The 13,572-nt window shown below is 41.6% G+C and overlaps 1 protein-coding gene across 1 annotated transcript in view; it reads right to left on the bottom strand.

Annotated features, from left to right (window-relative positions):
• Nucleotides 1-13,572, bottom strand: part of CHCHD3 (coiled-coil-helix-coiled-coil-helix domain containing 3) — a 332,794-nt gene that overhangs the window by 261,250 nt on the left and 57,972 nt on the right. The window contains exon 3 of the mRNA XM_006887200.1: nt 2,566-2,647. Coding sequence (XP_006887262.1) covers nt 2,566-2,647 — 82 coding nt within the window. The remainder of the gene's footprint in view (nt 1-2,565; nt 2,648-13,572) is intronic.

Here is a 13,572-nt window from a genome sequence, read left to right on the forward strand (position 1 = left end):
AAAAAAAAGGCATAGCCCAAATGCCCATCAACAAACAAATGGATTGAAAAATTGTGAAACATTTACACTATGAAATACTATGCAGCTCTATTTTATAAAATAATTATAAAATATGAGTACAGAGATCATTGTGTTGAGTGAAATAACTCAGTCACATAAGAACAAATACTGCCCAAGATCACTATTGTGAAAATAAAAGGATAAAAGCAAGATAAGTATAAATGTTCTGAATGTAAAGAGTAAGAAAAAAAAAAGAAAAGGGAAGAAAATCACTAGGGTATCAGAGACTAGTGGGTGGAAGGATGTGAAAAGGTGAATTGGAGGGATGGGAGGCACAGATGAATAATTATATAAAATACAATGTATATGACTGATTGTATAAAACGCAATATGAATGAAGTAGGAAGTATATGTATGTAAACTACTTTAAAAAAAAACAAAGCAAACAATAAAAGAAAATAAGTGCAAAAAAAAAAAGTGCCTTTAAACTCTGCACAGGAAACTTTCCTCATGCTCTCGAAAGCTCCTTTTCTGGTAGGAAAAGAGAGAGGGGAAAAGAAAAACCACTATTGATTCTTCTGAGAGCTATCAAGTAGATGAACACACACTTCTTGCTAAGATTTGACAGCTGGAAGTTTTCACAAAAAGCTTTCAAACACATCTTTTTTAAGGAAAAATAAAAAATGCTGTACTACCTTCTGCTCCCCATATAGGTGACAGAAAATAAATTCTTTATCAATAGCCATTTGTCCAGGTTACGGCCAAGCTGCCACCCTCATTCCACACACGCTATGATACCGGCTCTCACTAGCACCTCTAATTCACCTCGTCTGCCCTTAACCTCTCACAGACCGAGGCAGGGCAAGCGGGAGCTGAATAATAAGGGAAGGGGGGAAAGGGGAAAAAAAGAAACTATCAGAGTCACAGTGAGAGCTATTGGAGCAATCCTACACCGTCGGAAAAGACTTTTTTAAAGTCCTATGTAAATTCTAATAAGCATAATAGGAGTCTAAACAAAAAAGCCACGTCACAATAAAAATCCAATTAAAAATAATAACAATTTCAAAGACAAAAAAAAAATCTGGCATCAGGTATTGACCTTTTTTTTCCTTCTTAAACGAAGTGATCTGATCTTTCCTGTAAAATAGTTAAACTTCACTATCTAATTACACACTCCATCAACCTAACCCAATTAAATAATTATATAGTGCTGCATGGGAGACCACTCAAATACAGGCAGATAGTTTCAGCTGTGCTAATTACACTCTGATTTTAAAACCTTAGGCCATGCACTTCCTCTGTTCCTGGTGAAATGACAGTGGCTAATGTAAATCTCATATTCTGTCCCACAGCTTGCGTAAAAATTGGTGTTAGCTTTGCAACTGTCAAGAGAACATTTTTTTCCCCAAAATATTCTGGTAAAAGAGATAAAATATTTAAGGCCCAAGGAAGTTAAACTTTGCAGTGATGGTCCCGTAGGCAGTAAGAATTAGAATCCAGTTTTGGAGTCTGCCTATTCTCAGCTCTCAGGCAAGAGTGCAGCAGTTCATACCCAAAGCTGCCTGGTACAAGCAGCCCCCAGTGGCAGGCACACGGCTGGTGCTCAGAGGACACAGCCACACACCCAGCCGTCACACTACGATGCTCTGTGCAAATTTCACAACTGGTACAGATGGCACACATTTGACTCGATCTTGGATTTACAAGTACTCACATATTTTTATGAATAAGTATGTTCTTTAAAAAGTAGTACTAGCCCACCCCGTCCTGGCCAAAGAAAAGGAAGAGAAGGGGGGAAAAAAATCCATGCTATTTCCTAAGTTGCTTTTTTCCAGGTTCTCTCTTGGACATTTTTGTCAATCAGCACATCGGGATGAAGCCCTCCGACACATTCATCCAGGTCCTGAGGATGTTAAGGGGATGGCCTCCAATTTAACAAATACCTTAGTGGGAATCCTTGTGGTTGCTAATGGTTACAGTACTGGACATTACAACAATAGTATGAAAGTGTCTACACAGGGGAAAAAATATCTAGAAAAAGAAAAGATTAAGAAAGAGTGATTATCTTCAGAGGATGGAATTATAGGGGACTGTGATTCGGCATTGCATATTTTTTTGTTACAACAATGTTTTTAAATGAGTATCTGTTCCTAATTAGTGCTTTTTGCTAAGCCAAGCATTCTGTGTGGCACTACATTCATCATTAATTATGATCCTGTTTACCTTAATAGCCACTTGCTATCAAATGCGTTCATTTTAAGAACCTGGCCTGAAAAACGCCTGGAGAATCCTATGTCTCTCTTGTTGAGAAAGCGGACACTGGTCTTGGGCACCTGAGACTTGTGATGCACTTTACAAACGCAGCTGACCAGTCAAGTACGGGGACAGGGTGTCTTGGAGCTTCAGCACGACAATCCACGTCCTAAATTGGCCACGCTCCCATTCTGAGCACACACACAGAAGTTTAGCCACACGCAAGCAACAAGTCTTATTAGAATCATTCGCCTCTCAAAATATTTCCTATATCAAGCCCACCAAAGAGCCCACTGTTGCCACAGAACTCACCGCTTTTGCTTTTCCAAGTCTTTCTTAGCTTGTTGCAACGCCAGTTCCTCCGCCACCCTGGCCTTCAAGTCTTCTTCGGAAACTAGAATCAAGAAAGACAAGGAAGAGATGATACAAATGACAGCTTGAAAAGCAAGCAAACAAAATACGGGAACAAAAGATTGAGACAAGATTGTAATCTGCCAGGTGGTCAGGTCTCTCCTAGGAATTATCTTCAAAGACCAAACCAAAGCCACTGCAGACAGGACGACCCCAGCCCACCAATCCTGCAGGGCAGAGGAAAACTGCCCTGGGTTTCCGGGGCTGCATCCTTTATGGAAGTCAATGGCCCAACTATCTCTTATGGAGCAGATGGAGGGTCCACTGTGCTGTTAGCAGCCACAGGCTTAACCCCTGTGCCACCAGGGCTCCTTGGAACTATCTCGGCACAATGGAAAAGATCAATTAGTGCACTTAAGAATAATCAAGAGTCCCTAGTGACCTCCAAGTCCACACCTGTCCAACTTTATCATCATCTCAAGCAGCTGCTCCCTGCTTAGTGGGCACTGAGACATGAGCACCAACTCTTGAGAAAGAGAATGACGGCTTATCGGTAAAGTGTGACAACCGCCTGTGAGTGGGGACAAAGTTTCTGGAAGGAAAACAACACTCAACTCTTAGCATTTTGATGGTTATGGATTTATTATGCATATTTCCATGAACTATGAAGGGGGGGAAGCCAATTTTTTTTTCTTTTATTCTGATTTATTTACAAAGTTCGAGTACTTTTTTTTTCACAAAAGATCCTTCCCATTTCCTTCACCCCACGCACCCACTGAATTGTGTAATCCTATAATTAACACCCTACCTCGCCATCCATCCACACCCCTCTATTTCCACCACCCACCCACCCACCCCTGCCTTGGATCATCAGACTTATTCTACAATAACAGTTTTATACAGTATTTGTCCTTGTGGGACTGAGCTAGTTCTCTCAGAATAATGCTCTCCAGTCCCTCCCAAGTTAGATCGTAATTTACAAAATCATTGCTACTGTATGCTGCGTAGTATTCCATTGTATGAATATACCACAATTCCTCCATTCATTTGTGGTTAGACATTTGGGTTGTTTTCAGGTTCTTGTTATGGCGAATAATGCTGCTATGAACACTGGTGTACAAGTTTCCATTTAAGCCTCAGTTCTCATTTTCTTGGGGTATATTCCAAGCAATGGAATAGCTGGGTCATATGGAATTTCTATGGTCAGCTTTTTGAGGAAGTGCCAAACTGCCTTGCAGAATGGCTGTACCATTGTACAACCCTATCAACAGCGTAACAGAGTTCCTATCTCACCACATCCTCTCCAACATTTATTATTATTTATTATTGTCCTGTTAAAGTCTGCCAATGTTACTGGAGTGAGATTGTATCTCACTGCAGTTTAGATTTGCATCCCTCTTACTGTCAGTGATTTGGAACATTTCTTATGTCTGCTGGCCATTTGAATATTTTCCTGTGAAAATTCCTTGCATGTCTTTTGCCTATTTTGTAACTGGGTTATCGACTTTTTTTTGTGGCGGCCCAGGAGTATTCTATAAACTTCTGTTATGAGGCTCTTTTCTGAAATGGTACTGCCAAATGTTTGTTCCCAGTCAGTAGATTTCTTTTCACCCTGTTGGGAAAAGTTTTTGATGCTCACAGGGATTTCATCTTTAGAGGGTCTTATTCATCAATTTTATCCTCTTCAGATTATACATTTCTGGCTATACTTGGCAGTCTCTTTATACCGTAGACTAGGCCTTCTGAGTTTGATCCCAGTTTGTCTCTTATGAACTTTATGGCTTGGGCTTTACTCCCAAGTCTCTTACTCACCTTAAGGTGATTTTTGTGTGTGGTGTGAGATGTGGATCCTGTTTCAGCTTCTTGCATGTGGCAGTCCAGTTTTGCCAGCACCATTTGAAGAGATTATTATTTCCCCACTTGATAGGTTTTATTTCCTTGTCAAATATCAGTTGACCATAGATAGCTGGGTCTATTTCTGGGTTCTCAATTCTGTCCCACTGATCTATGTGCCTGTCATTGTACCAGTACCATGCTGTTTTGGCTATTCCTACTGTGTAGTGGTTTTGAGGTCGGGAATGCTATACCTCCCACTTTTTTTTTTCTCAGAGGTGTTTTACTTATTCCGGGTCTCTTGCCTGTCCAAATAAACTTGACAATTTCCCTTTCGTTGTCCTTGAAAAATGAATTTAGTATCTGTATTGGGATTGCATTGAATATGTAGATTGCTTCTGATAGGATTGAAAAGACAATAATTTTAAGACTTTTTTCCCCCTTGAAACACACGTAATTCAAAGTACCAACAACTAGAGAGACAGCCGAGCTCAGAGCACGGCAGGGACGCCCCAAATACCCAGTGACTTGATTGGAAACATCTGGTGTTTCCAATTAGCAGATTCTGTATGATATGTTCTGTAAAGTCTTGCAGCTATAATGACAAGTAAAATGAACGGACACATTTTACATCCTTTCTGGAGAGTATTCCATCAGAAATAAGCAGAGGCTATTCTTCACTAGATGAAGACTAGGAGACGGCATCTAACAATGACAACAGTTCTTCACTAGAAACCAGAGATCTAAAATTCGGAGAAAGAAAACACCAGAAATTCCTGAGGGGCTTCAGTAACTACACAACACAAGACCCTAACTGTTCTTTCTCATGGTGGAGACAATAAGATGTGGAAGTTGCCAGGATTCTTTCCTGTTTGGGGAGACACATTACTGAATGACCCCAACATTTTAAACATCCTGCCTCAGGGTGCAGGCAAAGAGAGAATCACAATATGATCTACAAAACCCCCTTTAAATATTTAGCTGACACTGGGGGATACCAAGGGACAATATAGGAAGCATCTTACGGATATTTTAGTCAAGGGCTTATAAAAAAAATGGCAGTAGTATTAAAAGACAATATAAAAAAAGGTAAGACAATCAAAAGAATGACAAAAAAAAATACAGCAAGTCATACACAATTTTAGTTAACAAGAGATTTGTAAGGAAACTTCTATAGACCTGCAGACAAATACAAACAAATACACCAATTAAACAATTGGTGAAGGATCTGAATAGGCATTTCTCAAAAGATGTAGATATGGCCAATGAGCCATTTAAAAAAAAATAGTGGTTACCACCATCAGCCATCAGAAAGAGGGAAATCTAAACTGCAATGAGGTACCACGTCCCACCCATCACAAGAGAATCCAAACAAGAGCAAGCGCCTGCAAGAACGTGGAGAAAGTGGAACCTTCAAAGACGGCTGGTAAGAATATAAAAAGACCTTGGAAAACACCGTGACAATTCCTTAAAATAATATAAACAGTTCTATTACCTAGCATATTTACTTCCAGCAATATTCACTCAAGGACTCTTAAATGTGTTTCTACACAAAAACTTTTACATCAATGTCTAACTGCATCATCTACCATATTCTATTTAAATGTTCATAAATTGATGAATGAGTAAAAAAAATATAGTATAGCCATACTTTTTTTTTTTAAATGAAGTCCTGGTTCATACTACAAAACACATTAAAAACACAACCACAGCCAAGATGACTCCAGTTCACTGCAATCCTCCATGGCGTTGCTGAGACTGTGAATCTTCAAGGGAGGAGGCTGCTCATCTCTCTTGGATCAGATGGTGGATTTGAACTGCTGACCTTTTTGGCTAGCTAAAATAAAACTACTTGAAGGCAGTTAGCAATAGTGACTTGAGATAAATTCAGTAACCTTCCTAAACTTCAGTGTCCTCATCTGAAAAGTGGGTTGGCCCATACTCATGGTTTCCTGCCAGCTCTCAACTGCAGACTCCGTCACCCACAAGATGAGGGGTCATTTCCCCTTTCTCTAGAGACTTCTCCCTAAAAGAAAGTCAATGCAGCAGCAAATCTTTTCAAGTTGCACACAACGCTCCGTTATTGTCCTATGCCATCGAGTCAGAACCAACCCACCGCAGACTCTCCAGCGTGTTTTCAGAGGCAGTAAATCACACGGGAGGAGATAGTCCATCTTTTTTCCTGCAGAGCAACTTGTGGATTCGAACCTCAGGCTTTCAGTTTGGCAGCACAGTTTCTTACCACCAAGCCACCAAAGGCATCAAAACTGAAAGACGTTCATAACTGAAACTATGACATGCCTATCACAAATACGACTACTTGAACACTGAGCCTGGAAACATAACAAGCTGTAATGTAAACACAGTTGATAAGCATATGTAAAACCATTTAAAAAAAAAATTATTAACAAGGCAATCGTTTTCTCAAACGCAAGTCTATCCAACTAGAAACTCCTTGATGGCATACATGACTTGACTGGTAAGGGGTGGATGGTCAAATCCACCCAGCAACCATAAAAAAGCAGGGGATCTGCCTCTGTAAAGAGCGCCGCCGACAAAGTCTCACACTCCCACTTCGTACAGCACACACAGAATCGCCTTGACGGCAAAGGACTGGGTTTTCTTTTCTCACAGGCTTCTCTCTATGGAGTTCTGGGGGTGTAGCGCTTATGGAGTTGTGCAGCTACTCCAGAAGCTACACCTCTCTGGCGATTCAAATCCCCGAGCATCTCAAGAAAGATGGGCATCTCCTCCCATGCACCTTACAGCCTCTGAAAGACCCACTGGAGGCTCAACTCTAAGTTGGTTCTGGCTTGAGGGCAATGAGAGAGAGAATGGAAAGTGCTGGGCTGTTGACTAAAAGACTGAAAGTGCAAATCCACCAGGCTCTCATTAGCAGACAGGCAGGCAGCCAGGGCTGCAGGGAGACCCACGGAAGGTTGCCAAGAGGTAGAACGGACTAGTGACGGGGGGTTCGCCTTTTGTAAGATTTAAGACAGGTACAACCCAGGTCTAGGTAGGAAGCAACGCGACCAATTTTCTACATGAGCTTATAAAACTGCCTTACAGTTGGTGGCCACTCAAAGGTGCACTGTTCAAATCCACCAGCTGCTCCATGGGAGAAACATGGGCAGTACCTTCCTTGGCAAACAGCCTTTGGCAACCCCCCGGAAGATCATCTATAAGTCAGTTCCAATTCAAGTGTAAACAATAACAATTTCCTCATAATGCATCTATGCCTTACATTGGGGCTTCCAATCAGAGAAAAAGCCAAACCCAGCAGGAAGCTTTTTTTTTTTTAGGGTAAAATAGTAAAAGATTTATTAGGATGTTCGTTACATCCCCCCAAACAAACAGACCTCCCTCCTTGAAATATGGAGGAGAGAACAGGATAAAGCTTTTTATGATAAGCAAGGTCAACCCGGGATGCAGGTAAGAATTCCATTACCAAGACGGTGGACAATTGGATGTAAGGTGTGATCCATGTGATCTGTGGGGGAGACAGCAAAGCAGCAGAAGTATGGAAATAGAAACGCAGCTTGGAGACTGGCCTTCTCTAGCCTCCCCCACCCATCATAGCAAACCCTGCCACATGCCAGAGAGGGAGGTCAGACAAGATTCAGGAACTGGGAACGCTAAGAAGCAGAAGGTGGGCAGAGGCACACACCACAATGAACGGGGCAGGAGTAGTCCACAGCCGTGGAAGAACTCTGGCCAACGGTGAGCAGGGTGGCCCAGCATCTCTCCCACACAGGCACCACACAGAGGACCAGCTCCCAATGGACTTCCTAAGTTCCAGATAGGACCCGGGGGAGGGGCAGGAGGAGGGAGAGGGGGAGGCAGGTGAGGTCACAACGCCTGGGTCTCTCGTCCGAGGTTACATAGAAAATATAATTACCTCAGAGACAACGGAGAATATAAAATAACAGAAAGGAAAACATGGCCAAGCACAAAGTTTCAGATCTAAAACAGCAAATCAAAGCAGAGGCAGGAAAATGAACCAGGCTGGTAATGGGTTCTGAGCGAAACTGGGCTTCCAGTTATTTGTTTTTAAATCGATAGAACACGGAAAGCAGGAATATTCCTTCTGGTGGGTCAGATCGGGGGCGCAGGAGGGAAAAACCACACACCATTTGGGGACCACTATTTAAAATGGCCTTTTGTAAAATACTCTTTTCAGCTCTCAGGATCTGAACATTTTCTCAAATAAAACTGTTATTAAACCAAAAGGTCAGTGTTTCAGGATGGGCTACTTGAAGAGAAGCTGGGGAAAGGCCAACGTGGCCTATTAGCACAGACGGCTTCCAAGCAGGTCTTTAAAGACTGGCAAAGCTTATGAAAAGGTGAAAAAGAGTAAAAATGAGAAATGTTCAAGCCACATCAATCAGATTTGCCATGGAAATTTGTGGACCAATTTCAAGGTCAGGCAGGACGGTTCCATGTCTGTGCTGTACACATACAGCTTTCCCTCTAAAACGTCTAAAGACAAAGGATCCTTTCTTCACACACCTGAACAATGTACTTTCTGAAAATCATTGCAGAAAACACCTTATTTCTTCCTCAATGGCCAATGCATCTAAATGAACGCAATGCCATCATTCTGTCAGTTAAAGATGTGCCCATGAACCATGGGAGAAAAATGCAAGAATGGCAACCACATGGCTACACAGAGTGGCCATGGACCTGTCGCTGGAAAGATAATTATCATAATAAATACCTCCACGGACCTCCATGCTCCACGAGATTCCTTTACAAATGTTTGGTTTTCTTTAACATTAACAAATGCTGCAGCAAGTCCAAAGATCCTTCTCCTCACTGCTGAGGAAACTCTGCTAGACATTTCTAAGGTAGGACTTGGTTCAGAGGCACCAAGCTCCCTAACGGTCGCTGGACTTTTGAATTCTGATGCTGAGTTAGCATCACGATGCCTCTACCTCACAGTGAGCCCAGGTGTGACACCGCAAAGCATGACCCTCTCCTGCTCCACTGCTGTGGCCTGTGGCATGTCTGACTCCACCATCAGGTGAGTATGCCAATCCCCTGTGGCACGCCACTACTTCTCCACTTCACACCAAATCTTACTGAAGGCTTTGAGCAAAGAAAATCAAAGTTTCTTGCAAAACAGAGTCATAATGTCCTCATCTTTGCTACCAAGACACAATCTGGTTAAATGCTTTGTGAGACTGACCTATTCATTCTTCTGACATTCCATGGTATAATCAATATTCTTCACCAACACCTCAATTCAAATGCATCACTATTTGTTACATTACTTTTACTTTATTCCATTTTCACATGCAGATGAAGAGACCAAAAAAAAAAAAAAATCACCTTGGTCCTCAAAGTGACATTTTTCTTTTAAAAACTTTAATGAGATCTTTTACAACATAGTTTCCCAATGTAATAAGTTAATTATTTAAATTTCAGACCCTGATTGTTAAAGTAGAATAAAGTCACAAATTTCCATGTTTTCCTCCATCGTATTCTTTGTAACTGTGAACATCAGGGTTGTCTTATTCAAGAGAGTGTGACACAAGTATCTCACCCTTACCTATCTTCCACAACGAATGAAGTCAGCCAAGATTTCTGTTACCAGAAAGAGCTTATGCTAAGAGTAGGGAGAAGAAAGGAGCTCCGCTAACATATTTAAGATTAAATCCTCATATAGAAATGGCCCAAAAGATAGAATCAAGAAGGAAAAGAAAAATAACCAAAGACAGAAAGCTGACACCATGGTCATGACTTGAGACATACTGTTGCTCTGGGCCTCAAAGGACATGATAATTTCCTTTATAACATTTCTCACCTATGCCTTTCATTTTTCTTGCTTTTTGTACAATCCTTAACACAGTAACTCCTTTCTTAATTACTGTATGTCTTAAATAATCTCTTGTAAGTAGTGAGGGTACAGCTTGCCTCATAGGTAAAGGTCAGTTCCTTTGGGATTTTCCTCCCCCCGCCCCCACTTCCTTTCTCTTTCTGATTTCCCCATTTGCTGACACATGTCATGTCCAATTTTGTAAAGTCTCTGTTTTTCATAAGGAGCTTTGATGGTGCAATGGTTAATAAGTAGTTCAGCTGCTTACTGTAAGGTCAACATCAAACTCAACCAGAAAACCTGGGTGACCTCTAGACTGTCAATGGTGACCACAAAGACAGGGACAGCAGGGGACAGTGAGCTCAGGTTAACAGTGGAACAAGAACTCAGAAAAGGATGGTGGGATGGTGGCACAAGTCAAATAATGACATTAATGTCACTGAATTTACCTATAGAAACGGAATTGTTTTATGTCTCTATTACGCAGATTCTCAATAATAGCCTAAAATGCTATTTTCACCAAAAATGCCCATGCTCCTGTGCAGATGGCAGCGTAGGAAGCACAAGGAGGCGATTCCACTCTTACCAGGCAGGAAGACTAGGAGCTGTAATCCATGTGACAGCTCTCGACACCAGCAGTCCACTCGGGCCATGTTGCTATGAAAGGCAATTCCTTGGGGAGAGACATCACGCCTGGAAAGATGGAAGGTCAGCGAAAGAGAGGAAGACCCTCAACCCGATGTACGGACACAGTGACAGCAATGGGCTCAAAGATGATGAGGATGGCACAGGCCAGGCCAGCGCTCAGGCCTGCTGTTCATAGGGCTGCTATGAGTTCTCCTTGACAACACTCAAGGAACAGTATGAAAGCATAAAGGCCTCTCAACAGAGGAAAAGAAATGTATGTCATTGCATAATACAAACAGCAGAGTTAAAGTAAGTCATCGTTTCACTCAGGATCAAGGCAGCTGCATCAAAATTACCCGCTATCTTACGGTGTTGCCCTTTGGTGCCACTGAGTCCGCACCGAGTCGGAGAGACCTTACAAACACCAGAACGAAGCCGTGCCCAATCCCTCAATCCTCACAAGCCAAGTAAAACTGCACGCCCATAGAAATATCCATTAATCTCATACTTTCAAAAAGTTCCTTCTTATTAAGGAGTATTTGTAGTTCAAAAAATAATAACGGAGGTAGGCATCCAAGTAACCCCATAGAGTCCATTAAAATAAATGACTCGCAGCCCAGGCCAGGGCTGTAGGTCAGTCTGTCCCACTCTCAATCTTCTCAAACGTACAGGGCTGGGCTGGGGAAAGAGTTGAAAGACAATAAGCATAAATCTCAGGGGTTCAAGAAACATGGTAGCTGTGTGCCATTATCCATTTGTGGCATCAGCTAACTTGGCAGATGAATAAATCTAATTTACACACACACACACTCTGAGGGAGTATAACTATGTTCAGCTGACAGTTATCTTTACCCCCTCCTAAGGATAATGCCTTCAAAATAGTGACATCTTTCTAGCTACCTGGCAGGGTGACTATGGCTACGCATTCAAGTTCAAGATGATCTAGAATGGAAATTCCCAACTGCATATTCATAATCATAAATATTCCATCAGAAGGCACAGGTTACAGAGAGGCTGGCTACCTAAACACTAATGCCTTGAGTTAATGGTTTATTTTGTGTGTTATGGCTCCATTAGGATTTATACACCTCCGTCAATTTCTAATTTGAATGGCATAATATGCAAATAATGCCCATTTTATTGTCTGCTTCATAATGAGTGCCTACAGAAACCAGCCCCACGTCTCATTCTGTGTATAAACAATGATCAATAATGGGCTGAAGAAACTGGATCGCAGTAGACAAGCTCAAATTTATACGCTCCAGTTCTCACGTATTAAGTAGACAATTCGGAAAGGCAAGACTGAGAACCAGATAGAGAGAGTATTTCATGTCTTAATATACTCAATAATAGTTGCACGACCTCCCAAAGCCTCTAGGAAAATAAGATCTATAATTTAAATTAAAAAAGAATAATTACCTCTGGATATTGCTTTTTGATGCATAGCTTAATTTTGTTTGTTTGTTTCAAAAAATGGATATATTTTGTTCATTGGGAATAGAAGTATAAATTAAAGCAGCGTAAAATCTCCAACCCCAAATGAAGTACAAAACAGCCTGGATCTTGTTTGTTTTTAAGCTCTCAGGGTCCTGAGTGTGTTCCAAAGGCTTCCTTTACAGTCAAGACAAGCCAAGAGAGACGAATTGAAGTGGAGAAGGTATGGATCTAGTACTCGGTGGTTTTTGTGGTACGTCTCATTCCTTAAGGGCACAGCTATTTCATGAAGAAGATGGAGGAGCCAGGCTAGGTTATTACCAGCTTCCCTTCCCATATTAGCATAGGAGATGGAGGAATTGAATTCAGGCTGGGCCTCCAGACCCTCTAGGAACCCCACTGAAACAGTAACACGGGAATAAAACCGTGCACCGTTGGAAGCAAATACTGTCACTCATTTTCCTCAAAGTGACAACTTTGTTCATTTGGAGAAACTGTGTATCAGACACCGCCCACCCAACTCCCAAAAACAGCCTCCGGCCTTTACAAAAGCAAAAAGAGCCAGGGGAATGGGGGCATGTTATGCAGGCTTTGCTAGTCACAGAGCACACGCTCAATAAAAACTGGATGACTGATTTGTGGAGCCACACATTAATCCTGATTTGTACAGTCAAATATCAATCAACAGATAAGGGAAGTCACTAACTCCTGAGAGGGCTTGGGGAAGACTTAGAAAATTGGCAAACATGCATAACCACTCACATTTAAAAAAACAAACAAACAAAAAACCAAACAACAGAAGCAAAAAAAAACAAACAAAAAAACCAAAAAAAAACCCAACACAAAAATACTATGAACTGCTACTCCAAAAAAGATCTTCAGGTCCTCAATTCTCCTACCTGGCCACCATCACCACCAGGTTTCGGCCCCAGGACTCCGCTGATCAGAAAATCAGGAACCATCGCTACTGATGCCTATTGTTTATAAAAAAGGGAAGAAAAAGTCCCCTGTGATGTACTGATTATACCGGCTGTAAAGTTTCCATTTCAATGCAGAAGCTCTCATCAGCTTTGAGCCTTGTGATCAATCATGTGAGACTATTTTTGTCTGTTAATTACTTTTTCCAAGTGCTTCTGAGGAGTAGTGCAAACTGAGGAAACTGGTCAGTTCAGGAGGTAGTGAATCCATGTGGATGCAATCCTGTGCTTGACTCTATGAGAGAGCAAGACACAGAAAAAGATGCTTAGCAGTAGAGA

This window comes from Elephantulus edwardii, unplaced genomic scaffold (genome assembly GCF_000299155.1).
Source record: "Elephantulus edwardii isolate Elephantulus edwardi_28Jun2011 unplaced genomic scaffold, EleEdw1.0 scaffold00055, whole genome shotgun sequence".
Lineage (NCBI taxonomy): Eukaryota > Metazoa > Chordata > Mammalia > Macroscelidea > Macroscelididae > Elephantulus > Elephantulus edwardii.